Raw genomic sequence first — 27,456 nt, 5'->3', positions numbered from 1 at the left:
CGCGGAGCTCTACATGCAGCAGCAGCGCGCGCCTGTCTTGCACCGCGAGCAGCAGCTCATAGATGGAAGCGGAGGGGAGGTGAGGCACGCGCAACATGTCCAGCTCTGTCTGAGTTCATTTCACTGCATTAACCCTTTCTCACCTGCATGAAGACCCTCATCCTAGACTGGTGGGCTTGTTTTTTGCTGTTTTCTTTGCGCTGAAGCAGCCAGTGCTGCTAAATCCTTCACTTGTATATAGTTTCTAAATATAGATACACTGGATTACAGTGAGAAAACACTTCACCTGCTCGCTGTTATTATATGTTTATATGTCTGTCTGTTTTAAATGTACTCTAACCTCATCTTGTCATCTCCTCACAGGGTCATCATTAGAGAAGAAGTGTGGACAGTTTGTGGACCCCCAGATTCATTCTTGGACACGATAGAACTGGACAAAGATGAGTGCCATTGTCTTCAACAAACTGGAGGAGCACCTGCGCTTTGAGGAGAGTGGAAAAGATGTAGAGAGGAACAGCCTGAACTATTTAGAAGTGATAGATGGACAACATCCAGAACTACTGTCCAGGCACAAGGGGGTGGACAGCGAAGGGGCTCTCAAGCACAGGAGGAATGGGTACGTACTGTGTGTTTTTACTGGATACTTTGTTTGATCTCTGATCAAATGATTGCAGGGACCTCTATCAAGTTGATACTATTTTTTGTTTGGATGGAACCTGCGTGACCAGTTCACTGGAAAAATGGTGTTTTCCAACGTGCATCACTTCCACATGAATAAAGCGTATTACATCAACACGGCTGGCGCCAAAAGAAAGTCATCCGAAAGACAAAACTGTGCTGATGTCACATCGTTTATTCTCGTGTGTTAGAAATAAGTGAATTCGATGCACTATTTTACTGAGGCTTCATATGGTTTGATACTAACAGAGCTCGATTAGAGCTACAGATTTAACGTGTTTTACTTTATGCATGCGTGTGCAAAAGTCTGGGCACCCCTGATCAAATGGCATTTTGTTTATTTTCTAAGGGAAAATATTCCCCACAGGGAGCACACTTTTATGCGCACTTTAATGCACAGTTACTTTCTATTTGCTGTTTTAAAAAACAATGAGGGAGAAAATAAAACATAAAACTTGGCCTGTGGAAAAGTTATGGCCCCCAATATGTTAAACTCAGCAAAGAAAGTCATATTATGCACTGACATTGGCAGAAAAATGTCATATTTAATATAACATATGTGTCATATTCGGTACAGGATGTGTCGCCTCATTTTCTCTGAGAAAATCCTTTTCACCGGGGGTGCCAAAACTTTCGCACACGACAGTAGGTGCCTCCAGTGTACATGCGGTATAAATGATGGATATAGATTGACTGCCAGTGGTGGTGATGATGATGATAAGGAGTGTAATGGTGCATAATTAACTAATTATCGATATTATTAGCTCCCCTTCCTTTGCTTCTGAGCGCAGAGCTCCTTCATAACCCATTCAGGGTTTGTGAATGTGCTTCACAGTGAGGGTGACTTAGCCCACCCTTCTGACTGCCCACTGTGTTTGGAAGAAAGATGAACACAGTCAGAGCTGCGTGCCAAAACCTGCTGCAGTAGCACTCAGCAGTAGCAGCTTGTGCTCCACAGTGACATCTGCTGATTAAGGAAACTTCAGCTTACAAGATTAGAGCCTTGTCTACTTTATCCTAATGAGTCAGATACACTGAACTGCTTCAGTGGCCAAAGGCAGGTCCGAACTTTTATTGTAAACTTGTGTAACTTAAGAATAACTCACAGTAGTGCGTGTAGTTACTGAATAATACGCCCCAGGATGGGGTTTTAAGGGGTTAACGTCTTGAGCCATGGGCTGTGATTGATGTTATTAATGTTAATAATGTTAAGACCTTATCTAACTTTATGTTAACTGTGATGATTGTTCAGTAACTGCTATGAAACTAATGTGTACAGCACTGTGCAAAAGTCAGAGACCACCCTTCATTTATTACATTACCATTCAGAATGGTCATTGAGTACAAGTTATTCATTTTTCAGTGTCAGGAAAAAAGCTGAAAACATGTTTAACAGAACATTTCAGTATTTAGTGTGTCACTCTTTCCCTTTATTACAGCTTCCATTCTTTTCAGGAGACTCTCTTTCAGTTCTTCAAAGAAATCTGCATATTTTTCCGCACCTCCAAAGTTCAGTCGATCCAAGTAATCAAACACATTCAGTGATGTTGACGTCTGGACTCTGGGGTGGTCAGTCCATTGTTCAGCTTCTTTGTTTGATGTGTCCGTCTCCTTTTCTCAGCGAGGGCTTCTTGAACAGCTACACATCCTTTCACTTGATTTTCTCCTCTCTCTCAAAGATAAAAGCTTTAAGTGCTGTTTATCTGATGGGGTCAGTTTTGGTGTCTACCAGTCTTGCAGGTGGTTGTTAGGAGGCCCATTTTCTCTGTAGGTTTTAATCAGTTCTGTAGTTCCGAGAGTGAGGAACTGAAGTGTGGCTGGGCTCTTGTGGCTCTTGTGGTCTAAGATGTTGAAGCATCTCCTGGTTTTCACATCTCTATGAGCAGAATGTTGAGTCCAGTGAGGTTTACTTTTGTTCTGTGGACATCGTGGACATTGTGGACATCGCCAGTGCTTAACACTGACAATGTTTCGTAACAAAGAGGGCATCATTACTCCTGTTTTACTGGATTTAGGCGGTGCAGTATGTGAACCGCCGAATGCAGTTCATAGTTTGTGTTAGTATTTTGTAAATGTGGCACGACTGATTAATTTTGTCTGTTCTAATCAAACCTCTTAAAACAAAATACTGGGATATTTATAACAATATATTGTGATATCATGCATCATGCAATGTCTTCAAGTACTGTGATACCTTTTTTTTGCTATTACTCACTGCTCCTCTGGTGTCTCGCTTACTTTCGTGCTTTTGTTGCTTTATGATGCTTTTATTCTTGCACTACAAATATGTAAAAATCACTCATGGGTCAATATCTTCAAAGCTGAATGGTGTGGACTTAAGATGAATATATCACTGTCGTCGGAACAAAACCTCATATCTCCAAAATGGTAACTTTACAGGAGAAAGAAAAAACCTACTTTACTTTTAATGTAAGTTAATGGAACCAGACTTTTTTAACAAGTAATTTTGGGCTGTTTCTTTTGGTCCATTCATCATGAAATTTACACACAATGTGACGGGCAACAGGTATTTTTCAAATTATGTCAAAAACAGGAAAATAACAAAAATAGAAATGCGAGGTTTCATTCCAACAGCAGCGATATATATGAAATGGCTCTGATACTCTATTATGATATATATACAAATTCACAGATTTCAACTAATTAGTAGAAAGCTGTTTAGAATGATGGAAGAGCTGTACACGGTTCTATAACGACCGAGAAAGCTGAAGAACATCGAGAAAGAAGTTATAATGAATAGTAATTAATATCAGAATGCCTCATATTTCAAAAGTGGTGATCAAATCTTGAGATATCCTGGTCAGTAATATAGTAAATAGATAAATACAGTGTACCATTTAGCACTAAATAACTTGCTGGGGTTCCCAAAATAAGTGAAATATTGAATAAACAATGTATAAAACTATTTTATAGTGTTTAAATCTACATGCTAAAAGTTATTACTGTATATAAAATCACACTCACACTAGTGATTCCAAATGTTTGAACAGTAGTGCAAATCTTAAAGATTGCAGCCCATCAGGGTGAATTTCTTCTTCTTCTTCTGCTTTTTTTCCCTTTTGGGAATGTTTATATGAAGTTGAGGCACCACAGATACAGTCGTATGCAAAAGTTTAAATACCCCTGGCCAAATGACATGTTGAGTTGATTTTCTAAGTGTAAATAAGTTACACATCCTCTACAGAGACACACTTCTGCACACTTTAATGCACAATTACTGCTTATTTGCTGGATTTAACATTTCTTTTGGGGGGGATGGGGGGGGGGCAGAAAATGTACAAAAATTATGGCACACTTTGTACTTTGTTTTTGTTTTCCAGCATGGATGTGTTAACTTGGATGGATGAGGATGTGTTCACTTATTTTCACTTAGAAAATCAGAAACACGTGTCATTTGACCGGGGTGTTCAAATTTTGCATACAACTGTTACTACTTTTTGACGCATTTGTGTAAGCCAGCACTTTGTCTCTTATTAAGTTACATAATTGCAATTTTTCTGCAGTTACACAAGGTTCTGAAGAATGTTCTGGACAGTCCTGTGAAGGTAGAACAGCTGGACTGGAGTGGAGTGGGATGTGATTGATTCAGGCCAACGCTGTTGTGCTATTGAGGCTTTAGTGTTGCTTCAGAGTTGTTCTTCAGACACGGGCCTCTAGCTTGTAGACCTATCTGGAAAGGCCGTTAGCTACGTTGTGGGTACAGGAGATGGTCAGAAGGGTCCAAAAGTCCAAGACCTCAGTGAAAATCTGGGATTTTTTTCTTTTAAACCTGGAAAAAAAAAATTCCTAATTCTAATTTTAGAATCAGGAAAAAAAGGTTATGACAAGTAAAACGAAGAAGAAGTATTGAAGATTCTGCACTATTTCTGGGTCGCTATTCAAATTCAAGCAAATTTGTGACACTGACCACGTTAAGGCCTTTGTGCAACAAGTCTGATTGTTGTTTAGTCTTATTTCTTCCATTGAAACAGAAGACTCTCAGATGGATTTGATCTACTCATCAGAGGTTTTTTAGCCAAACTCGCAGCGTTCATGCCAGCATGAGCACACGCTGTCATTAAAGCAAAAGGAGGACACATTTAACTGAAAACTGAGAAATTCTGTAATTCATGTTAAAATTTTACTTTTCACCTACATTGTTATGCTGATAATATTGTTTGTAATGTAATGAATGTTGTATTAAATTAGAAAAGAATGCAAAAACAGAAGCATTCTCACTATTTGGTTTGGACCCTGCTGTCTGTCGGCATTTCTGAGGCCTTGGAGTGATTCAGCTTGTGTTTAAACTGTTGCCCCAAAAACTGTGACCATTTTTTAAAAACAACCAGAGCTTCCCAACTTCTAATAGCAGCCATAACACTAAAACAGAACTGAATGCAAAGCTAACAGACCCAGATGTCTGTCCTGTATGACTCAGCCTGTTGTTCTCTCTCTGTGGTCAGTGGAGGGAAGGTCCGGCACAAGCGTCAGGCCCTGCAGGATATGGCCAGGCCGCTGAAGCAGTGGCTTTATAAACACAGGGACAACCCCTACCCCACCAAAACCGAGAAGATCCTACTGGCCCTCGGCTCCCACATGACCCTGGTTCAGGTGAGGTCAGAGGCAGCAGCCGTCCATCCATACACTCAAAAGAGACTCCACACTGTAAAAAATGATTTTATGTTTTAAAGTGGTAAAGTTGCTTTAAAATCTTAAGTTCATTGACCTTCTAAGCTGTTATTTTTTTAAATGCAATGACTTTTAAGGCAACAAGGCTACTAACTTTTTTAAATATGAATAATGTTTTTACAGTGTCCATCTGCATGATGTCCCAGTGTTTCTAGTTTTTAGTGTTTATTGATGAAACTGTCAAAAACATGAGTGGCCTTTTAAAAAAAAATAAAAATAAAAAATAGGCTAATGAGTACAAAATAGGGGTGGACAATATAATGATATTTATCATAATCTGTTACATAACAGTTAGATTTTCTGATTATGTACAAATTACAACCCCATTTCCAAAAAAGTTGGGACGCTGTGCAAAATGTAAAAAAAAACAAAATGCAATGATTGACAAATCATTTAAACCCCATATTTAATTGTAAATAGTACAAAGTCAACAGATCAGATGTTGAAACTGAGAAATTTTATTGTATTTTTGATAAATATATGCCCATTTTAAAATTTGATGCCAACAACACGTTCCAAAAATGTTGGGGTGGGGGCTGTGATCTTTGGGCCCTCAGGCAGCACTGATATGATTCTGTTGTGGAAATCACTGCATGAGCTCAGAAACACTTCTGAAAATCACTGTCTGTGAAAACAAATAAGAAACCAGATATAAACAGGATCCAGGAATGCTGCCACCTTCTCTGGGCCTGAGCTCATTTAAAATGGTCTAAAGTGAAGTGGAAAAGTGTCCTGTGGTCCAACAAATCAACATTTGAAATTCTTTTTGGAAATCATGGACACTGTGTCCTCCGGGCTAAAGACCACTCAGCTTGTTATCAGTGCACAGTTCAAAAGCCAGTATTCATGATGGTATCCAGATGAGACCCTGAACTGTTGAGCAGCTGAAATCCTATATCAAACAAGAACAGGAAAACATTTCACTTTCTAAACTACAGCAGCGTCTCCTCAGTTCCCAAACGCTTACAGAGAGTTGTTAAAAGAAGAGGTGATGAAGCACAGTGGTAAACAGGCCCCTGTCCCAACCTTTTTGGAACGTGTTGTTGGCATCAAATTCAAAATGGGCATATATTTTTCAAAAAACAATAAAATTTCTCAGTTTCAACATTTGGTATGTTGTCTTTGTAGTATTTTCCTTTGAAAATATGCTTTACTTGATTTGCACATCATTGCATTCTATTTTTATTTACATTCTGCACAGCGTCCCAACTTTTTTGGAAATGGGGGGGAACTATAATTTGCAGCTTTGTTAGATCACATTCAATACATATCAAAATAAATGCAACAACAGCACTGAGAAATCATGTGATCAAAAGAGAGGAGCAGATTAAACTGTAGTAAAAAAAAACTACATTTAAATATAACTCAAGCATCTCACAGTAAAAAGTCAAATGTTTATGGGGTCACTGTATCGTTTTTCAGCTTTAAAGCAGCTTTTATACTGGGCATGTGCTGATGACTAGTGAGTCTGCATCATCTTAAAATTTCTCAACAAACTGTTAAATGTTTGTAAAAGTCCAGTATGTGTAAACACCAGGATAAACTTCACATAACTTCCCATAACTGACGCATTGCAAATTGTGTGGGATTGGCAAGAAGAAGAAAAAAAAAAATCTTCTGGTCTTTCAGATTTTGAGATCTGAAACAAGTACTTTGAATGTCTAAATGAAAATGTAAGGAGTAAAAAGTATGTTTTTTTTTGCTCTTGGAAAGGTAACTGAGTAAAAGTACAAGTATTCAGTCTCAAGAATGCATAAACAAAGTACAGATCTTCCAATTAATGCTTAGTATAGTAAAGTATAGTAATGAAGTACAATTATATAATATTATATAAATATTATATACATACATACATACATCATCTAAACCGCTTATCCTTCTGGGTCGCGGTGGGGTGCTGGAGCCTATCCCAGCTGTCATTGGGCGGAAGGCAGGATACACCCTGGACAGGTCGCCAGTCCATCTCAGGGCAGTAAATATTATATAAATATTAATAAAAATATGTTATAAATATTAATAAAAAAATTATATCATGATACTTCAAGACATTTTAATGATTCACAATATGCATCATAAAATTTAGTTTTTCTGAGACTTAATAGTTGGAACAGACAAAGTAGAACTTGTAGCGCCACATATAAAAAATACTAATACTAATAATAAGAAGAATAATAAACCTACAACTAAAATGATTTTTCATTCAATGCTTACTCTATAATGACACTTGCAGCCAGGTATTGCTGTTTAAGTACTGATGATAGCCATGACATGCTCAGAAGAGCATATCGTCAGATAATTTATCACGATAATGATAAAATATTGTCATATTGCCCACCCCTGGTTGGAAAGCCAGTTATGCTGTATGCCTATCTATAATGTCATGTTGTGGTTTCTGCAGGTATCAAACTGGTTTGCTAACGCTCGGCGCAGGCTGAAGAACACAGTACGGCAGCCTGACCTGAGCTGGGCTCTACGCATCAAACTCTACAACAAGTACGTCCAGGGCAACGCAGAGAGGCTGAGCATCAGCAGTGACGACTCGGCCTCAGAGGGTAAGAGGGGAGGAGAGAGCGAGAGAGACGGCAGGTGTCAGTTACTTTAGGAAAGTCCAGAGAGGCCATGAGGCCGTTATAATTCTCTGGATTGTCATCTTGAGATCACAACTTAATTATCTTGTGATCTCGAGATAACAAAAGTTGTTATCCTGAGATCATGACTTAATTATCTTGTGATCTCAAGAATGCAACTTAACTGTTTTGTGATCTCAAGATAACAAAGTTGTTGTCTTGAGATAACTTGATCACTATTTAATTATCCTGTGATCTCGAGATGACACAAGTTGTTATCTTGAGATATCTTGTGATCTCAAGATAACGATCCAGAAAATTATGGCAACCTCCTGGCCTCTCCGGACTTCCGTAACAATGTACACAATATCAAACTGACTTTAAATGTAGTCGGTCAGCAAAGCGTGTTTGGTGTCCGAAGTTTACTTCTTTAGTTTTGCACTGGAGCTATGAGGCTAATGTCACTAACAAGTCACGGATGCTAATACTACACCAGTTAGCGCTGTGCTAACTAAATGCTAAAATCAGTACACACTTGCCTCAAACAATGTCATGTCAAAGTCTTTATAGGAAAGTTTGTCCACTAATCGGCCATCTCGGAAACTACAATAAATGTTTTGGCTAGCAGGACGCTAGCGTTACTGCTACTGAGTGCTGATTGGTTGGTGAGCAGAGCAGCTCGTTGGCTGTTTGCGCTCACAAAAAAAAATGTTTCATGCTGCTCTTTGTTCAGGAAATAACTATATTCTTTTACATTAAAAATGTTTAAGCATTTATAAACTATGATTTTGTTCAAATGCTACATCTTAACCCATTCATTTTGGACTCACTCGGGAGCGCCCTCTAGCGTCTGAGAAACCCGGAAGACATTACAGAGTGGTAATTCTCCTCTCTACCAGTTCTCTGTTCATATTCCATCCAGTGTCTTTGTAACATCTCTGCTTGAGTTGCTAAAGTGCTAATAGACTTGCGTATGTGGTTTCTGACGCTGTATGCAGTATGAATTTTGTCCATTTTCATATGTAAGAGTGTATCACACATTGTCAGAAACCACAAAAGCGAGTCTATTGGAGAGTACTTAACTACTGAACCTGGTTTGAGGCAATTTTGAGCATGCAGTTAGCACAGTGCTAATTGGTATAGTATGAGTTTCCATTACTTGTTAGCTAACATGAGCCTCACAGTCCCAGTGGAAAACTAAAGAAGCTAACTTCAGACACTAAACGTGTCTTGGCTGATCAACTACTTTTGGAGTAAGGGGGGGAATTGTGGGAATTGTGCATATCTTATTCACTGTGAAACGACAGCACTAAACTGTACTGAGATGCCTAAACCTGATATACAGCACTGTGAAAATTATATTTAAAGCTATTTATATGGGCAGGAGGCCTTCATTTGCTCGGAAAAGCACTAACATTACAGTAACACAAATAAAAATGAATATAGTCCATTGTGATTGATGAGTGTATTAGATTAGCCATTTCTCCTTGAGGAAGTCCAGTATTTACAGTTAGCGTCCGATACATGCCAAACCCTGATATACAGTACTGTGCAAACGTCAGTTCTTCTTTAAATTAAATCAAGAGGTGCTGCTGATGGAATATAAAAGTTCATGCAATGGCTGGAGTTTACCAAGAATTCAAGAACTAAACCCCTGTTCTCCTCACCAGCTAACAACATAGCAATTAATTCATGTTATATTTGATTGTATTGATGGTTAATTTGCCGTAAAAGAGTGGTTCGGTGTAAAATTACATTTACACAATGTTCCACTTACTCCAGATGTAGTCGCTCAGCCAGGACATGTTTGGTATCCAAATTTTGCTTCTTTAGTTTAGCACTGGAGCTAAGAAACTAACATTGCTAACAAACACTAGAAGTCAATAGTCACCCAAATTTTTTCTGTGAATACTTCCCAAAACCAACCTGTTCAAACCACATCCAGGTGTTTATTAAGGTCGTGCAGACTTATCAATATGGTTTAGGACACAGTATGACTTACTGTGAACTATAAAAACAAACAAAACTTCATCCTTTAGCTGAACATTTATGTGTTTACAGCAGGTATTTACAGAAAGGATTTGGGTGACTATTGACTTCCAATGTAATGTTAGCAGCATTAGTCTCGACTCCAGCACTAAACTAAAGAAAACTTTGGACACCAAACATGTCTTGGCTGATCAGCTACGTCGGGAGAAAGTGGAAAATTGTGTAAATTAGATTTTTGTTCCTTTAAACAATTTTCCTGACTGGTCTTAGACTTTTGCAGTATTGTACTGTGTATAACACATTTTCCTGTTCCACATCTTTCTTCACCACAGACGGTGAGAACGCTCTACAAATGCAAGCGGGTGAATCCAGCAGACCCAAAAGTGTGATCCAGGACAGCCAAGGCTTAGGGGCAGGCCTGAGGACAGACACATCGCTCTGTGGTGATTACGTTTCACCGCCAAAGTACAAGAGCAGCTTGCTGAACCGCTATCTCAATGACTCCCTGCGGCACGTCATGGCCGCCAACAAAGGCCTCGACTCCCGTAAGAGGCACCACTCGGGATCCTTTAGCTCCAACGAGTACGACGATGAGCTCCTGTCTCCATCGTCCTCAGAGACTGAGGCCAACTTCACCTACCGCACAGGTAAGAGCGGTCAGCGCGTTAGTGCACTGCCTGAAGCCTTGAAAACGTATGCAGTTATATAGGTAGCAGGATATAAAAATCACTCTCATCACATATTTGTAGCTTTAAATAATAAAAACTATTAATTTAAATATCAGATGTGTGTACAGAGAACATTCATATACATTCATATATATATATATACTATATATAATATATATATATATATATATATATATATATACATACACCGATCAGGTATAACATTATGACCACCTCCTTGTTTTCTATGCTCATTGCCCATTTTATCAGCTCCACTTACTATATAGGTGCACTTTGTAGTTCTACAGTTACAGACTGTAGTCCATCTGTTTCTCTGCATTCTTTGTTAGCCCCCTTTTACCCTGTTCTTCAGTGGTCAGGACCCCCATGGACCGTCACAGAGCAGGTACTATTTGGGTGGTGGATCATTCTCAGCACTGCAGTAACACTGACGTGGTGGTGGTGTGTTACTGTGTGTTGTGCTGGTACGAGTGGATCAGATACAGCAGTGCTGCTGGAGTTTTAACACTGTGTCCACTCACTGTCCACTCTATTAGACACTCCTACCTTGTCAGTCCACCTTGTAGATGTAAAGTCAGAGACGATAGCTCATCTGCTGCTGCACAGTTTGTGTTGGTCATCCTCTAGACCTTCATCAGTGGTCACAGGACGCTGCCCACAGGACGCTGTTGGCTGGATATTTTTGGTTAATGGACTATTCTCAGTCCAGCAGTGACACTGAGGTGTAGAAACAAGGAGGTGGTCATAATGTTATGCCTGATCGGTGTATATTATTTATATATTAGTTATGCCTGATCGGTGTATATTATTTATATATTAGTTATGCCTGATCGGTGTATATTATTTATATTATCATTGGCCGATTGCAAAGCAGAACTCTGATTACTGTCTGACTCATGTAAACCCAGAGCTTTTCCGTTATCTGATTACTCAAGTGCATGTAAACGCATTAATTGGATTACCAATGAAATTTGATTTTCTGCAACTATTGGATTATTAATTATTAATTATTATGTAAATGCACTCAATTCTGCCATATTGCCCACCCCTACTACTGAGCTGGACTGTTTTGTTGTAGCAGATCAAAACAACAATGAGTGGAAGGTGACACGGAGTGCAAATGGCACTCAATTTGCCACCATGCTAACATTCGCTCAATTTCATGACTGACAAACACCACCTGACAACACCAACTATCTGACTTCACGCTACAATTTCTCATTAGGTTAAATGGGATTTTCACTGACATTCTGAAAAGACTGTCATTGCAACAGTAGCTATGCATAAGAACAGATTTGAAGGATAAGCATAGATTGACTCAAGGCTCAGTACCTACACAACTAGTGCCAACATTAATGGTGCCCCAAATGAAGAAGCAGGTCAGCTTTGTAGTACCTACAGGCCTCTTTTCACAGATCGCAAAGCTGTTTTGTCTTAGTTGTTCTGCCGATTTGATAAGTTCAAAACAGATTTTCACAGCATAGTCAAAGCACTGAAGCAGACAAGTTATAACAGGGACGTGTTTTGAGCTGAGGGTGCTGAAATTTTAAGCACCATGTATGTGACGTTAACGATGATGTCAGGCAAAATGATTTGCCTTTTTTCTATTTGAATTTGATGACCATAGATACATACAGATGACACATCAGACCGCTGATGCACACAGTCTCTCTGCTATCTCGGTCAGATCTCTACTATTTTGCGTTTTTATTAAAAATATTATTTTTATTATTTTTAGTGGCTGCAGTCCTGAAATCTGGGAGTGCTGCGGCACCCTCAGCACCCCCACTTCCCAAAGCCCTGAGTCATTACGTAATAAAACCCTATGAAACTTTCCTTAGTCCTAAAAATTGCCAGTTTATTATTAAGTTATTATTATTATTAAAATATGTTATTTGAGAACTGCACTGCAAAAAATGGTGTCTTGTCAAGTAAAATGATCTTAAATATAGTCAATAAATCTAATATTTCTCTTGTTGAGATTGTTGTAAGCTTAAATTAAGATTATTTTACCTTATTACTAGACATTTTTACTTGTTTTAAGTCATTTTATTCAGCAGATCATTGTGCTCGTTTTAAGAAATGAAACCAGCAAAATTATCTGCCAGTACAGTGAGATCATTTTACCTATTAAAATTACTTAAAACAAGTGAAAAGTGTCTAGAAATAAGCTAAATCGTCTTATTATAAGTGCACAACCATCCCAAAATGGGAAATATTAGATATATCGACTAGATTTAAGATCATTTCACTTGATATGAGGGCAAGATTTTTTGCAGTGTACAATAAATTAATCAGAACTTACTATTAAATTATAATGTAATTTTCATAGACAGAGTGAGAAATTGAACCATGTGCCCACATATGGATCACTAAAGGACTAAAACCATGAAGTAGTTGTTTTTTTAAGAGAACAGAACTACTTTGTAGTGTTTTTGGAAGTAGTTTGTAAAGTTATTTATAGCTGCTTCGGTTCTCAGTCATAACTGGAATATCTTAAACTTCAAAAGCGCAGTTACAGCTCCAGTTAATTGCTCACATGTTTTAAAATTGAGGAATATTATTAGCTGACATCATGCGAGTAATACTTTTTGGATGATGTGTTTATTCTGAACGTATTTAAGGCAGTTATTTGAACCGCGGAAAGTTCTTTTACTCTGTGGTGTCGTAGCTTATAGGAACACCTGCTAACGTCTCCGAACAGTGAATGTTTCTGTCAAGCCAAAGAGGTTGAGTTTAATTCATCGTTTGCATAATTTCCACCGCAACCTTTTCAAACGTCCTATTTCTCTGTTGGTTTTGTCTAGTTGCCACAATGGAACGGCCTCATTTTGGGAAAAAATGAAGGAATGTTCTCCTTTTGATTTCTTTATGTGTCTGTACTCGTAATTTAAGCGAGTAGTTATTTGTGTTGCTTGCTTCTAAGCCAAACAAGGTAGCCAGCCACAAAGTGTGGACAGATTACATTTCCCTAATGGGACATAATAGCAGTGTGGGTAGCATTAGTTGCTTATCTCCTGATTTTATCCTGTTTTACACGCATAAGTTCAGTTTTTAGCTGGAGTCGATGTTAATGGGTGACGTGGCCTAGTCATTAGAATTCTTCTCCAAGGTCACACAGGTCAGGTTTGGTCAGTTTTTTGGAAAAAATTCAGCAGACTGTGACAAAGCATGGATGGTCACTTGAATTAGATGCTTGTAAGGTTTAACACAGGCAGACTTGTGTGTCACATTTCAACTGATTAACTCTTGTGTGGTGTTCAGGTCTGGGGGACCCATTTTCAATGTTTACCAAAAGAAAAAATTATGTGATTTATTATTATTTCAACCTCAGGTTCTTGGCCTTTGCTCATTTTCTGTGAAGAACATATAAAATAACACATTTTCAGTGCCTTCACTCTGTTCACCCCCCACACATTTGTGGAGGTGCTGTGTCCTTCACTCTGTTCTCCTCCTACATGGCCTGCTGTTAGTGTCTGTGTATGTGTGCATGTGTGTGAGTGTGGACAACATGGACAGGCTGCTGACTGGCTACAGCTGCTAAAGGAGAACCCTACGCTGGCCACTTGTGATATTTTAAACATCTGGTACTTTTACATAAATTGTTATGGCTGTATTGATTTAAATAAACAATAATGCAGTGGGTCCACCAGACCATTGAGTAACAAACACATCAACACCACATGAGGGTTAGGAGAGACAGTTTTGTTCTGAATTAGGTTATGTAGATTTTATGAACATGAAGCTTGTGCCTTTTTTTCTGCAGTGAATTTCTAATCAAGAATTAGCTGACCACATCAGTCCCCTCTCTGGAGACTTGACTGCGGACAGTCAACAGTTATGTACAATCTACATTTAAGTGTGTAGACTTTGGACACCATGGTTTTAATGCTGCTTTTAAGCTATTCTATTGCAGTTTAAGAAACCTGGCCTCATTCCTGATTAAATAGTTTGATGAAGAATCAACTTTACAAGTTTCCCTTTACTTCAGGTGTAGGAGATCAGTCAGTGTATGCTCGGTTTTCAAAGCTTACCTCTTTAGTTTTAAAATGTGAAGAGGAACAGACAAAAACGAGGCTTCAGCATGGCTGCTACTACTGTTTTAGCTCTGTGTTTTTTGTCCATTTTAGAAATAACAGTAATTCCAGAAATTTTGAAGTTGACTCCGATTCCAACTGAATGGAATAGATAGAGTCGATTCCAACAGCTGATTACAATACTTTTTTTTTTCTCAGTTCTAAAAGAGACTCTATAAATTAGCTAGAGCTTGTGAAGACGGACTGATCACCATTAATCTGTTGTTAATTTGAATGTTAATAATGGCTAAACTGTCAGTTTAGTTAAGACAACTCTCATACGGAAATCTGATATATGGCCATATATGCACATATATCAAAGCAGGTCAGGCTGGTATTTAAAATTTATGTACAAATATGTTGTGCGTACATATGTGTAAGTATCAAATATTGCACATAGATGCATAATATACAGATTACACATATATCTGTCTGATACATACATCTCTGTACCATTATAACTGTTACTATGTTATCTGTTTAGTTTTTCATACTCAAATGTGTCAGGGAACAATATATTTTCATTTATTTAATGTTTAATGATTTATTGCATAGGTTACAATGGGTATGGGTTATGTTATGTAGCTTATTATACTGATTTGCATATCATTATGAAGCATGTGGAAGAAACAAAAAGATGCACAAAAACTTCATATTATATAACATGTAGCTAGTATATATGAGTAATATATGGAATCCATATATGAATGTTTTCAATCATATATTGTTCAATATATGTGTTACACATATATCGCTGTTGTCTCCAAAATGGTAACTTTACAGGAGAAGGAAAAAACCTACTTTATTTTTAATGTAAGTCAATGGAACCAGACTTTTTTCCAGGTCATTTTGGGTCGTTTTGTTTAGTCCATTCGTCCTGAAATTTACACACAATGTAAAGGGTACCACGTATTTTCAAATTATGTCAAAAACCGAAAAACGTGAAAAATGGAGATATAAGGTTTTCTTCCGACAACAGCGATATGTTTGTATGTGTTGATGTATGGCTAAAATATATTTCCCATACTAAAAAATGGGAATTTCTAATTAGATGAAATATACATCACATAAACATCTATATGTGACAAATGTAAGTTGGATATATAAGGGAAATCCCTATATGCTAATATATGCCATATATTTGAAATCCATGTTATGCCATATATCAGATTTCCGTATGGGCTTGGAGAGGCCAGCTCTTTCACTGTTTCAGAACTGAAACTGATTTTTTTTCCAGACAGGCTGTCTGGACTGTGACAGCAGAATAGATGTCTAAAGTCATGCGTCATCCTGTAGTCTTCATCATGCCCATGTTAGGAACTCTGGGTCTTTTCTCTATGAATGGTGTTTTTGAAAATCACCACTGCCACTGCCCCAAAGCTGATACATTCTGTTCTGTGTACATTTTTTCCCCAAGAATCACTGGATCCTCTGGAATATGAGGTTGTTTAGCTGTCAAAATATATAAAATGTTGCTTACATGATACCAGCAAGCTAGCACACTTGTGCACTGAAACAATGTTGCATGAAAGTACGTCTACTATTAAACTACAACACTTATATACCAACACCAGCTACTCAAACTGCAGCCAAAAACTGCCAAAGCCTTTTGACAAGGTCGTTGGCGTCTGATGTCAATTCAGTGTGCAGCAGTGTTATTTTGTGTCTTTGACAACCTCATTAATTGAAGGATCCGCCAATGTTCAGGGGAAAAATGTCCAAAACGTACAGGCTTTGGAACATTTCAGTTTACCGCAGGATGCGAGAGCGATGATTTTCCAAAACGCTGTTCAGTTTTCCTATAGAGAAAACCAGTTTAGACACTTATATGGGCATGACGCCAGCTACAGAATGAAGACACGATTTCAGAAGGCCTGTAGCTCACACTGCACACACTGTGCAAGAGTGCGGTCAGACTTTAAGGTCACTGTGTGGAATCCAAAGCTTTGGAGTCGACTCTCAATTCCTGAATGCCTGGAATCTGACAATCTTTTTCTTAGACTCCCAGCTCTAGATAACAGTGTCAGAAACCATATAAGCAAGTTTATTTGAGATTACTGAACAACCTGACACAGTCTGAGGCAAGTTTTCATGATGCTGCTTGGTGGGTTTAAGCTGCCATTACTTGATAGCTACATTAGCCTCATAGCTCCAGTACAACATTAAAGACATGGTGTCCTCCACAGCTTTAGAAACCAACTTGACATATTACTGCTAAGACATTTGTTTGATGTGTCCGTCTTCCTTCTTTTCTGTAACTGTCCAGCTGTATCGTTGAGTTCTAAAGAAAAAGACATGTTTCAGTACTTTTCCATGCACTGTGGCAGCGTGATTGCCAAGACTATTGTCAGTGAAAGTCTCACTGGAGGCCGCATCCCACACAGAAAAGAGACATGAGATATGTACCTAATGAAGGCTGCTGCTTGTCAGGCAACAGAAAATCCTATTAAACACACCAGTGGAGTGGTTGTCTGGCAGTTATTGAGGGGTTGGCTTATTTCTGCTCGCTTTGCTCCTAACCTGCTGCAATTTCATCACACAGGAATGTGAATGGAAACATTCTAGTCAAACCAGAGTGGAACTATGGCACATAAGAGCCATAAACCACCCCCCCCTTGCACTGTTTCCTCCAAGATGTTACGCCGCTCCAAAGCGAGGAGCCGTACCGGAGGCTTTCCTTGCCCTACATCTGCGGCAGACAAAACCAAACTGCTGCTGCATTTGAGGTATTTTGGCATTTGTATGGGCACAGATTTGAAGAACCTCAGCAGCCAGGCTACTTAGATTATATATGGTTTTACCCTTACATATTATATACTATGTCTAACTTTGCCTAGAGGGTTATTATTCTTCAGAAGTTTGTTCTTATTGCTCAGGTTCCATTATTAGCTCACTATTCCCCATATAAAGCAATGGTACAGTTATATTTGTTTGCCTGTTTGGTGTCTGAAGCTTCTTCATTTTTGCCCTGGAGCTACAAAGCTAATTTAGCAAACAAGCAGTGGGGAACCATCCTGGGCCTTCTAGTCCTCCAGAGAAGGCCTAATGAGTTCTGTGAACTAAAAATATATGTCTAATTTTTAGCTCATCTGTATTCAGTACACTGCCTTGAATGAACGGGAGCACTTTCATGAAAAAACAATCACTATAGGCTGGAGGTTCTAGATACAGCAGATTTCAGTTAGCGGCAGCTTTATATCAGGACTGAAAAGGTCACTGTAAAACTGCTACATTGTAAAATATATGTCAATGAGTGCTCAATAATCTGATCATAATCAAATTTCTGCGGTTATCTGATTATTCAAATGGTCATGTAAACAGCATACTCATTCTTTCTTAGATCGGAGTAGGATCTGGATTTTAGCTCAGTAATCAGATTTCTCGGTGCATGTAAACTCTTACTCAGATTTCTTTCGGATTTCTCAGTCTGCGCATGTACGAAACAGACCGTGGAACCGGAAATAAGTACGCAGCGTTGCTGAGAGATGCAGCAAAACACTTTTGGAGCGACGCTGAAACCAAATACATGCTTGATGAAATAAAGGATTTAAATATTCTTCATCTTCTAGATGATGTATGTTCATATTTTCAGGTAAAGCTGGGGCATTAAGTTTGAGTTTTACATTACGTTTACGTTTCGTCTTCTTCTGTGAGTTTATTGGCTGGTTGCAAAGCAGAAATCTAATTACTGTCTGACTCATGTAGACCCAGAGTTTCCCCATCATCTGATTACTTAAGTGCACGTAAACGCGTTCATCGGATTACTGACATAATCTGATTTTCTGCAGTTATCGGATTATTAAGTGCATGCAAACGCACTTATTGTCTGTAACAAGCCTTAAATAAAATAGATGGTATGTCTTTTACATGTTTCAGATGTCTGTGGTTCATCTAGATTGGCCAATAAATGGTAATGTGCATCAGAGTTAGCTTAGCACTATCATACAACTAGAATCCCATTGCTAGCAGAGATTAGCATTGTTGTAGAGGTGGTTTTTTTTCGTCACTGAGTTTTGGAAGCTTATAGCCACCTGAATCATCACATGCATCACATTGTTAAGTGAGTAACCTTAAAAAAAAAGAAGAAATAAAGAAATATTTCAGCCAAAAATGTAAAGTACATCCAATTTTGACACCATTTTCCTTCACCCTAAATATAGTCAATCATCCAAGATATGTCTGGTGTTAGAAGTTTGCTTCTTTAGTTTTGTACTGGAGAGGCTAATGTAGCTAACGGATGTGGAGTAATGGAAGCTTATACCTCACCAGTTAGCATTGTGCTAACTGCATGCCTAAATCATCACACTCTTGCCTCAAACTTGAGTTCCTAAGTAATCTCAAATATACTTGTATACATGGTTTCTGACACTGTATGACACACTGTTATATATAGACCTGGATAAGGGTTAATATACTGCTGAGAAGCATTGAACACTAAATTACCAATGTGACAAAAGTGGCTATCAGCTTCCATTACTTGTTAGCTACATTAGCTTAGCAGCTCCTAGCAGTGCAGAACTAAAGAAGGAAACTCTGGACAACAACTATGCTTTCATTGATAAATGGCATTTGAGGGAAGAGAAAGAACATCTGAGGGGCATTTCTCAAAGTTAACCAGGTAACTTAAGTCCAAAGTAATTCAATAGTGGAAGATCAAGTGACATTTTTATTGGACGGTCCTCACTTTTTTGCTCAAGCTATCCAGCTAATGGAGGAATCCTGCTTTTTGAAGCCCCCCTCTGGCTGTAACACTCAGATACTTTGAAAGACAATAAGCGGTTGGATGAGGCGCGTAGTATCAGGGTTAAAAACTCTCTCTCATGGTGGACCTTCAGGAGTAGAGCCCAGCATTCTTGACCAATACATGATTCGATATGATTACACACACAATGCTATTGCTTATGTTCCGTGATTAGCTCACTATTTCCCTGGTCCCCCTCCACATGATTAACACTGCATGCTTCAGTGCACTGCAACTGCAATCTCAGGGCCCGCTGCCCATCCGTCTTTAATGGAAAATCGCTTTCTTTTCAGATCAGCGCTCATAAAGTGTTCAGGTCAATATTTTCACACCGTTGCTGCAGTGCTGCTCCAGCGTGGATAATGGCCAGGTCTAAAGGCACGTCTAGCCATTGATAGCGACGAGAACAACCCAAGGGGGGCCGAGGCGGATTTTAAAGGACGCAGGGGCGAGCATTACAAGGTCATTTAGGAGTCGAACAGAGGCAGGAGAGGGAGAAAATAAGCAGTATGTTGACTTAAAGCAACAGAGTGTGAAAATGTGGCACAGGCTAAGTTGGGTTAGTCGCTATGTGAGTGTGTTTGTTTTAGTAAATTTTCAGGACAAAATAGTGTTAACCTACATTGATTGACTTACTGATTCACTTATTACACATAGATACTCACATATCTATAATACATATGGGACACATTATCAGTACATGTAGATTCTTAGATCTCCAAAATAGTAACTTTACAGAAGAAGGCAAAAACTTTTAATCAAAATTAAATAGTTTTTATTCCAAACTGTTTTGGAGAATTTCTGTTGGTCTGTTCATCACGAAATTTCCATATAATGTAAAACTCAGCTGCTGTGCACAAATCATGAAGAAAAATGAAAATCAATATGTATCGACAATATATAATAAATTTGTGACATGATTACATGTAGTTATTTACATTTATAATGCATACGGGGCATATTACATATAGGTACTTACATATTTAATATAATATAAAACACATTTTACGCATAGTTACTTACGTGTGTAATACATTTTTTTTGTCATTTTTTATATAATTAGAGCTGTCATTTACATTGTATAAACATTTCATGTTGAATGGACAACAGAAATGATCCAGAATTACTTAATTTTTTTATGTTAATTTCAATTATAAGTTATTAAGTTATTCCTTTATTCCTTCCCTTGTAAAGTTACTACTTTGCAGATGGTGTATGTAGTGCTTATGGGAAATATGAAATGTATGTGTGTATAATTACTGCTTATTTGCTTAATTTAACTTATCCTTTTAAACTCCTTGGAACCACCGGTGGTTCCAAAACGCACTTTGTCATATTCTTCATAACTTTCATATTTCATAAGCTACATTCAAAAGGTGGGGGTCATATGAGAGCTGTAACTGTCTTCTTTCCAGTCAAATAGATGGGTAATGTAATTTTTAAATTTTATAATAAAAGAAGCTGAACTCACAATAGAATAATACAAAGAGAGTCTAAGATTTTTGGCTTTCAGCAGTAAATTGTAAGCATATAGCAATATGTGTGATCATAAAACACACGTTCTGTTAATTTGAGGGGAACTTTTACAAAAAAAAAAATAAATTAAATAAAAATTAACATTTATTTCATGCAGTTACTGAATAATTTGTCTTACGAAAACCATAATATACCCACGAGCATAAGAGGTTATGAATGATGTCATATTTAAGTGTGTTCTCTGTAGAGAATGTGTTCATTTATTAACACTTAGAAAATCAACAAAACCTGTAATTTGCCCACGGGTGTTCAAACTTTTGCACATGACTAAATATATGCCCATGCATAAGCTTGTGGTATGTGATGAAAGTTGTGGTCAACTGGAATTCAGTTGGTCAGCTGTGTCATTTGAAGTGCTCGGAGTTTTTCCGAACTCAACCTGACTTTGGCATTTCTGAACCATTGACAATTATGCGTATTAAGTATTATTAGGAAGTGAGACAATTGAATTTCGCTGATTAAAATTAAATTCGTTTAAACACAGGTTTTCTTCGCCTTGAGAAGCTCAATCAAGCCTAAGTGGCTAAAGAGAGACATTCAGTAGCAGCAGTAGAGTTTAGGCCAAATGATTTATTAATGCCTTATAGTAGCTTTTGGCACAGATGCTGTTTTAAGAAATCTGAGCGGGAGATGTTTTAGGCAAAGACTATTGAAAATTGTGTTTCGTGTGCGAGAGGTCGCAGTCCAATTTTCCCTCTCATGGCTCCCCTAAGAGAGATTTTTCCTCACTGATCTGGCTTCTTCCAGCAGAATAATGAGGCAGTTTCATCTGTGCAAGCCAAATTGAAGCAGATACACCTGACAAGAGGCCAATTCCAAAAGACTACTGTAAAAACGTGTCTGTCTGTGGCATAGATCATTTGACCTATATTTGTATGCATGTGGAGCATGCGGCCGCACAACAGATCTACACAACATCTCTATTTCACACAGCTTATGACTGCTGATATTATAGTATGTTACTTTTTATCAGTTGTAGTTCATTGTAGCTAGCTTCTAATTCAATTTATTCATTGTACAAAACGTTAGTGTGATGGCCCACAGCCACCAAACTCAGCACCTCTTCCTAACTCAGTGCAAATGATTGCTTTTGCGTTTTTTTTATTAGATTTATAAGTAATAACTTATAAGATTTATAAATATGAAAGTTTACAATTTATGAAATTCCCATACAATTACTTGTATTTTCAGTGTCTGTCACTTATAGACCATTGTTATGTCATGGGTGCAACCTGTCACTTATGGAACATTGTCATGTCATCAAAGTAGCCTTTCAGTTATAGACAAATGTGATGTCATCAGTACAGCCTGTCACTTGTGGGCCATTGTGATGTCATCAGTACAGCCTGTTGCTTATTGTTAATCGTGAAGTCATCAAAGCAGTTTGTCACTTATGGGCCATTGTGATATCAGCAAAGCAGCCTTTCACTTGTAGACCATTGTGATGTCATCAGTGCAGCCTGCCGCTTGTGGGCCATTGTGATGTCATCAGTACAGCCTGTTGCTTATTGTTAATCATGAAGTCATCAAAGCAGTTTGTCACTTATGGGCCATTGTGACGTCAGCAAAGCAGCCTTTCACTTGTAGACCATTGTGATGTCATCAGTACAGCCTGCCGCTTGTGGGCCATTGTGATGTCATCAGTATAGCCTGTTGCGTATGGGCCATTGCGATGTCATCGAAGGAGTTTGTCGCTTAAGGGCCATTGTGATGTCATCAGTGTAGCCTATCCCTTATGAGTCATTGTGATGTCATCAGTGCAGCCTGTAACCTACAGGCCACTGTGATGTCATTAATGCAGCTGGTCCCTTAGGGGCCATTGTGATGTCCTCAAAGCAGCCTTTCACTTATTGACATTGCGATGTCATCCATGCATTCTATCACTTATTGGCCATTATGATGTCATCAAAGCAGCCTTTCACTTATGGGCCATTGTGATGTCATCAGTACAGCCCGTTGCTTGTGGGTCATTCTGATGTCATCAAAGCAGTTTGTCACTTATGAGCCACTGTGATGTCATCAAAGCAGCTTGTAATTTATAGGCCATTGTGATGCCAACAGTGCAGTCTGTCACTAATGGGCCCTTATGATGTCATCAAAGCAGCCTGTCACTTATCAACTATTGCGATGCCATCCATGCAGTCTGTCACTAATGGGCCTCTGTAATGTCATGAATGCAGCCTATCCCTAATGGGCCATTGTGATGTCACTGGTGCAGCCTGTCATTTGTGGACCATTGTGATGTGACTGGTGCAGCCTGTCACTTATGGGCTATTGAGATGTCATCAGCGCAGTCTGCCACACCCACAGATTCCACAGACCTATAGAACCAGTAGTCTACACTAAAATACTCCTTTACTCTCCTCTACAGTAAAGGCCACCACACAAAAATTCAAAACCATTGTTTTTAATGAAGGTGCATGCACCAATGCCGGCATTTGGTGTGGCTGCACGGCGGCACTTGGCGACTGTTCAATTTCTCTGTACACTACTCAGCATTCTGCCATTACTACATTAAATTAAAGTGATATTGACACCGCAGAAGACCATAACAGGTCACATATGGATCGAAAGGCAGTCAATCTTCTAGTTAAACAAACGTTAATAAATTGTCCTCTCAGCTAACATTACTTCCTTAGTCTTTCTCACTGCGTATCTTTCAGCTTGAAAACAGTGAGTTTGTGAAGGAGTGAGGAAACTGACACACAAACTGATACAAAACATGATTCACTCATAAATAATGTTTTATTTCATTCGATTTATACAAGTAGAGTGTAAAAATAAATTTGAGACTTTCCAGCACTTTAACTGTGACACATTGTATGTAGTCCAGCAGTGTTTTATTATTTACGATGTAATGCTACGTGATGTGGCCGGCATGCTGTGACCTTCAACTGAACATTCATCTACTCCCGCAAAATATTTCTAACGTTGTGGCATTTTTTTTAAAGTTCTTTTTCAAATTGATATTAGAAATTTATTGTCAGCTGTCATTTACATTGTATAAACATTTCATGTTGAATGGACAACAGAATTACTTTTTTATGTTAACTTCCATTATAAGTTATTAAGTTATTCTTTGATTCCTTCCCCTGAAAAGTTACTATTTTGCAGATGGTATATGTAGTGCTTATGGGAAATATGAAATGTATGTGTGTTTATTTGCTAAATTTAACTTGTAATAATAATAATAATAATGCCATATTTAAGTGTCCTCTGTAGAGAATGTGTTAACTTATTAACACTTAGAAAATCAACAAAACCTGTCATTTGACCAGGGGTGTTCAAACGACCTTTGTTCTCAGAGGGGGTATCAGTACAGCGCCATTGCTCGCTTGAGAGTCTGGTAAAACAGTGTCAGGGGAACAGAGAGGGTCGGAGAGAAAAAAAAGCACTGTAATAACGTTAAATGATGCAAATGAGCTGTGGAGCGGTGGAACAGAGCGGCTGTGTTCCTGACACAGCACAGATATGGTTTTTCCATCTCCTCCACGCAGCACAGACATAATTGCATTTGTTTTGGCCAAAGCGCCCCAGCACGGTCAAACGGCCTGCAGCACTTTGCTTAAACCTCTTAACAGACGCACACACACTCGCTCGCTAGCACGCACATGCACTAAGAGAGTGTTTCCCAACCTGCCTGGAGTCCCCCTGCTATTCCCTATTTTAGTGTTTTCCTCCCAGCATGGCTGATTCAACTCATCAGCTCATTCTCAAACCCTTCATGTGGTTGGAATGGGCGTGTTAGAGCAGGAAAACTCGAAAATGTGAAGGACAGGCGAACTGCAGGAGCAGGCTTGGGAAACTGCTCCAAGACATTTAGATCAGATTTACACGAAAGCAAGTGCACGCTCATGTGCACTCGGATAGTTATAATGGGCCACGACGTTAGTGGGCCGAATGATGTATCCAATCTGTGTTTACCTTAGTTTCGCTTTCTGTGGTTTTCCATGCAGGACCTGGGCTATTTCAGCTCGGCCGACAGATGTTTAGGTTGTAACAAACAATACTGAAGGTTCTTTTTTATTTTTTCCTAGAATCCTTGGACTGTGGCTCACATCCCTGTGATAGGTAAGACTTTCCTTTATACTGCAAATGCCTAAAACCCCCTTTAAAACCATAATGGATATTTACACTTTCCCCTTTCCCCAAATGTACTTGTTTCAAGGTTTGCTTCTTTAGTTTTGAAGCAGAGACTAATTTAACTTGTGCAAAGTTGTGCAAACTGCATATCTACTTGCCTCAAACCGCGTTGAGTTGTTAAGTAATCTCTAATAGACTTGCTTAGGTTGTTTTTGAAACTGTATGATACTGTTATCTATAAACATTGACAAAAGTACAGAGCAATTTCTGTGTTCAAGTTGGCTGCGACTACTGTTTTTGGCTATGTGATGTACCCTATATCGGTGTTTCTCAATCCTGGGCCATTGTCCAACACATTTTAATGCTTTCCCTGCTTTAACACAGCCACTTGACCTCAATAATGGTCTGTTAATGACCTGATTAGTTGGATCAGGTGTGTTGGGGGCAGGGAAAATACTAAAAAGTGCAGGGCAGTGGGCCTCCAGGACCAGGGTTGAGAAACAGTGCCCTGTGTCATAGTGTCAGTAACAAAAGCAAGTCTATTTGAAGTTACAACTCAACATAATTAAGTTAAATGTGATAATTTAGGCACGCTATTGGAACAAAGCTAATTGGTTGGGCATAAGTTCCATATACTGAAATAAACTTTGGACCAGGGGCGTAGCTACAGTGGCAATGACATCTATGCTTTTTTCCACCTTAAGTAAATAAAAGAGATTAAAGAAGCTCTTCTTTGGTCATCTCCAATTTTTGTATGAGATCACTGTTCGATTCTAGAAATTACAATTCCAGGTGACGATTCCGCACAATAATTTTCTGGATTCCCAATTCCAAAAAATCAAGACAAAGGCTCTTTTCACATGTACGTTTAAGCAGAAATTCAATGGAAATTAACATACAAAGGCTGCATTCCAAAGCCTAGGCTGCAGCTGAGGTAGGGAGGGTCCTCGGCAGGGACTGTCCTATGAAGACTCTTCCTTAGCAGCCTATTGGTCACACGAAATGGAACGAGGCTGCGTGGTGACGTCGCCAGAAAGGTCTCGCCTCTTGTAATTGTAGCGCAAAACTTGTGAGGGAGCTGGTGGGACAAAATTGAGCCTGTTGCATTGTGTTTGTTGCTTTTTCATTTTCTGACGGAAATGGAGGAGAGTACAATACGATAAACTACATATACAGAAATACTTCTAAATAAAATATGATATATGGACAAACGCTTTAATTAATCAGTCATTTTACACTTTATAAGGTAACGAAGTCGAATTCAAGGATGTGAACAACTTACTTTGTAAAACAGGCTTGGTTCCTGTAGCTTCATTTTCCGTCATTTTCTCGTTGCTGTTTTCCTTCTTGTCGTTCATGCGAAGAGAACTGTGGGTAACCGAAGGCCGGGACGGATACATCAGTTGCATCCTCAACATCACTCAGAACATAGGCTGCATTTCTAGGCTGTATACGAAGGGTCCTTCACTTTGGAACAGCCTTCTTTGACGTTGCGGTCGAGAAATGCAGCCTAACTCGGCTGCAGACTAGGCTTTGCAACGCAGCTATTCGATTCTGAACACAAGCCAGAATCAAAGTGGCAGTAAGACTGACTCTACAATTTGCCATTACCAGAGTACAAATCTTGTGAAATTACTAAGAGGGCTGATGTGCGAACAGAAGCCAAGAAACAATGATCTTAAGTATGGCTAGCAAAGTCCTGTAACCTTCAACAATTCGGCCCACTCCTCTCCTAGTGCTGTGAAAGGCAGGACTCTTAAATAGCCTTTATCCACCATGGTTGCTGTCAAACGTTGTAGTTACTAACTAATTGTGAGGCCATGAATCATGTTGACAATTCTGTTCAAAAATGACTTTTTTGTCTTATTAATAATGGGCAGGTAATCTTCTAATGATTTAACTTACAGTGAAACAGGCTTATGGTGGTTGTCGCCTTACTCTAGTGATGTCTCTCCGACTTACTGTTTAGTGCCTTTCAGTCCCCCCAGAAAAAAAGGTTATTCTGGCTATGCTACTGCTTTGGACCCAAAACCTGTTGGCTGGTTGACTATATTTAGGATAAACTGTATAAATATGATCCCCAAATCCTCCGTTTTGATCGCTAAATCTCTCCTCCTGCGTTTCAGGAGTGGCGGTGTTCGTAAAGGAGGGGTTCATGGGAAAGACACCACCTACTGGAAGGAGATCCATGCTGCCATGGCCTTGACTAACCTGGCCCAGGGTGAAGAGAGTGTGGGCACTACAGGGACGACCAGCTGCATCATCCAAAAATCCTCCCATATAGCAGAAATAAAGACTGTTAAAGTGCCGATCGCACCCCGTCATTAGCAGCTCAGTGCTTGAGCCCTAATTACTAAGACAGAAGTCTGAGTGACAGAAAGTTGCCAAGAGACTCCCTAAAAACCCGT

At 38.9% G+C, this 27,456-nt stretch overlaps 1 protein-coding gene across 2 annotated transcripts; it reads left to right on the top strand.

The window, feature by feature from the left end:
* Positions 1–27,456, top strand: mkxb (mohawk homeobox b). 2 transcript variants are annotated; one of them, XM_036556312.1, is made up of 7 exons: positions 1–79; positions 364–616; positions 5,142–5,289; positions 7,766–7,919; positions 10,256–10,570; positions 25,003–25,036; positions 27,175–27,456. In XM_036556312.1, the coding sequence occupies exons 2-7, from the start codon at positions 441–443 to the stop codon at positions 27,374–27,376; spliced, it is 1,029 nt and encodes a 342-aa protein (XP_036412205.1). In that variant the 5' UTR covers positions 1–79; positions 364–440; the 3' UTR covers positions 27,377–27,456. The 2 variants fall into 2 exon arrangements, with proteins under 2 accessions (XP_036412205.1, XP_036412204.1); XM_036556311.1 differs by having other exon boundaries at positions 62–170.

Source organism: Colossoma macropomum, unplaced genomic scaffold, assembly GCF_904425465.1.
Source record: "Colossoma macropomum unplaced genomic scaffold, Colossoma_macropomum, whole genome shotgun sequence".
Classification (NCBI taxonomy): Eukaryota; Metazoa; Chordata; class Actinopteri; order Characiformes; family Serrasalmidae; genus Colossoma; species Colossoma macropomum.
The sequence above is the reverse complement of the archived record's forward strand: the minus strand, read 5'-3'. Positions and strand labels throughout refer to the sequence as shown.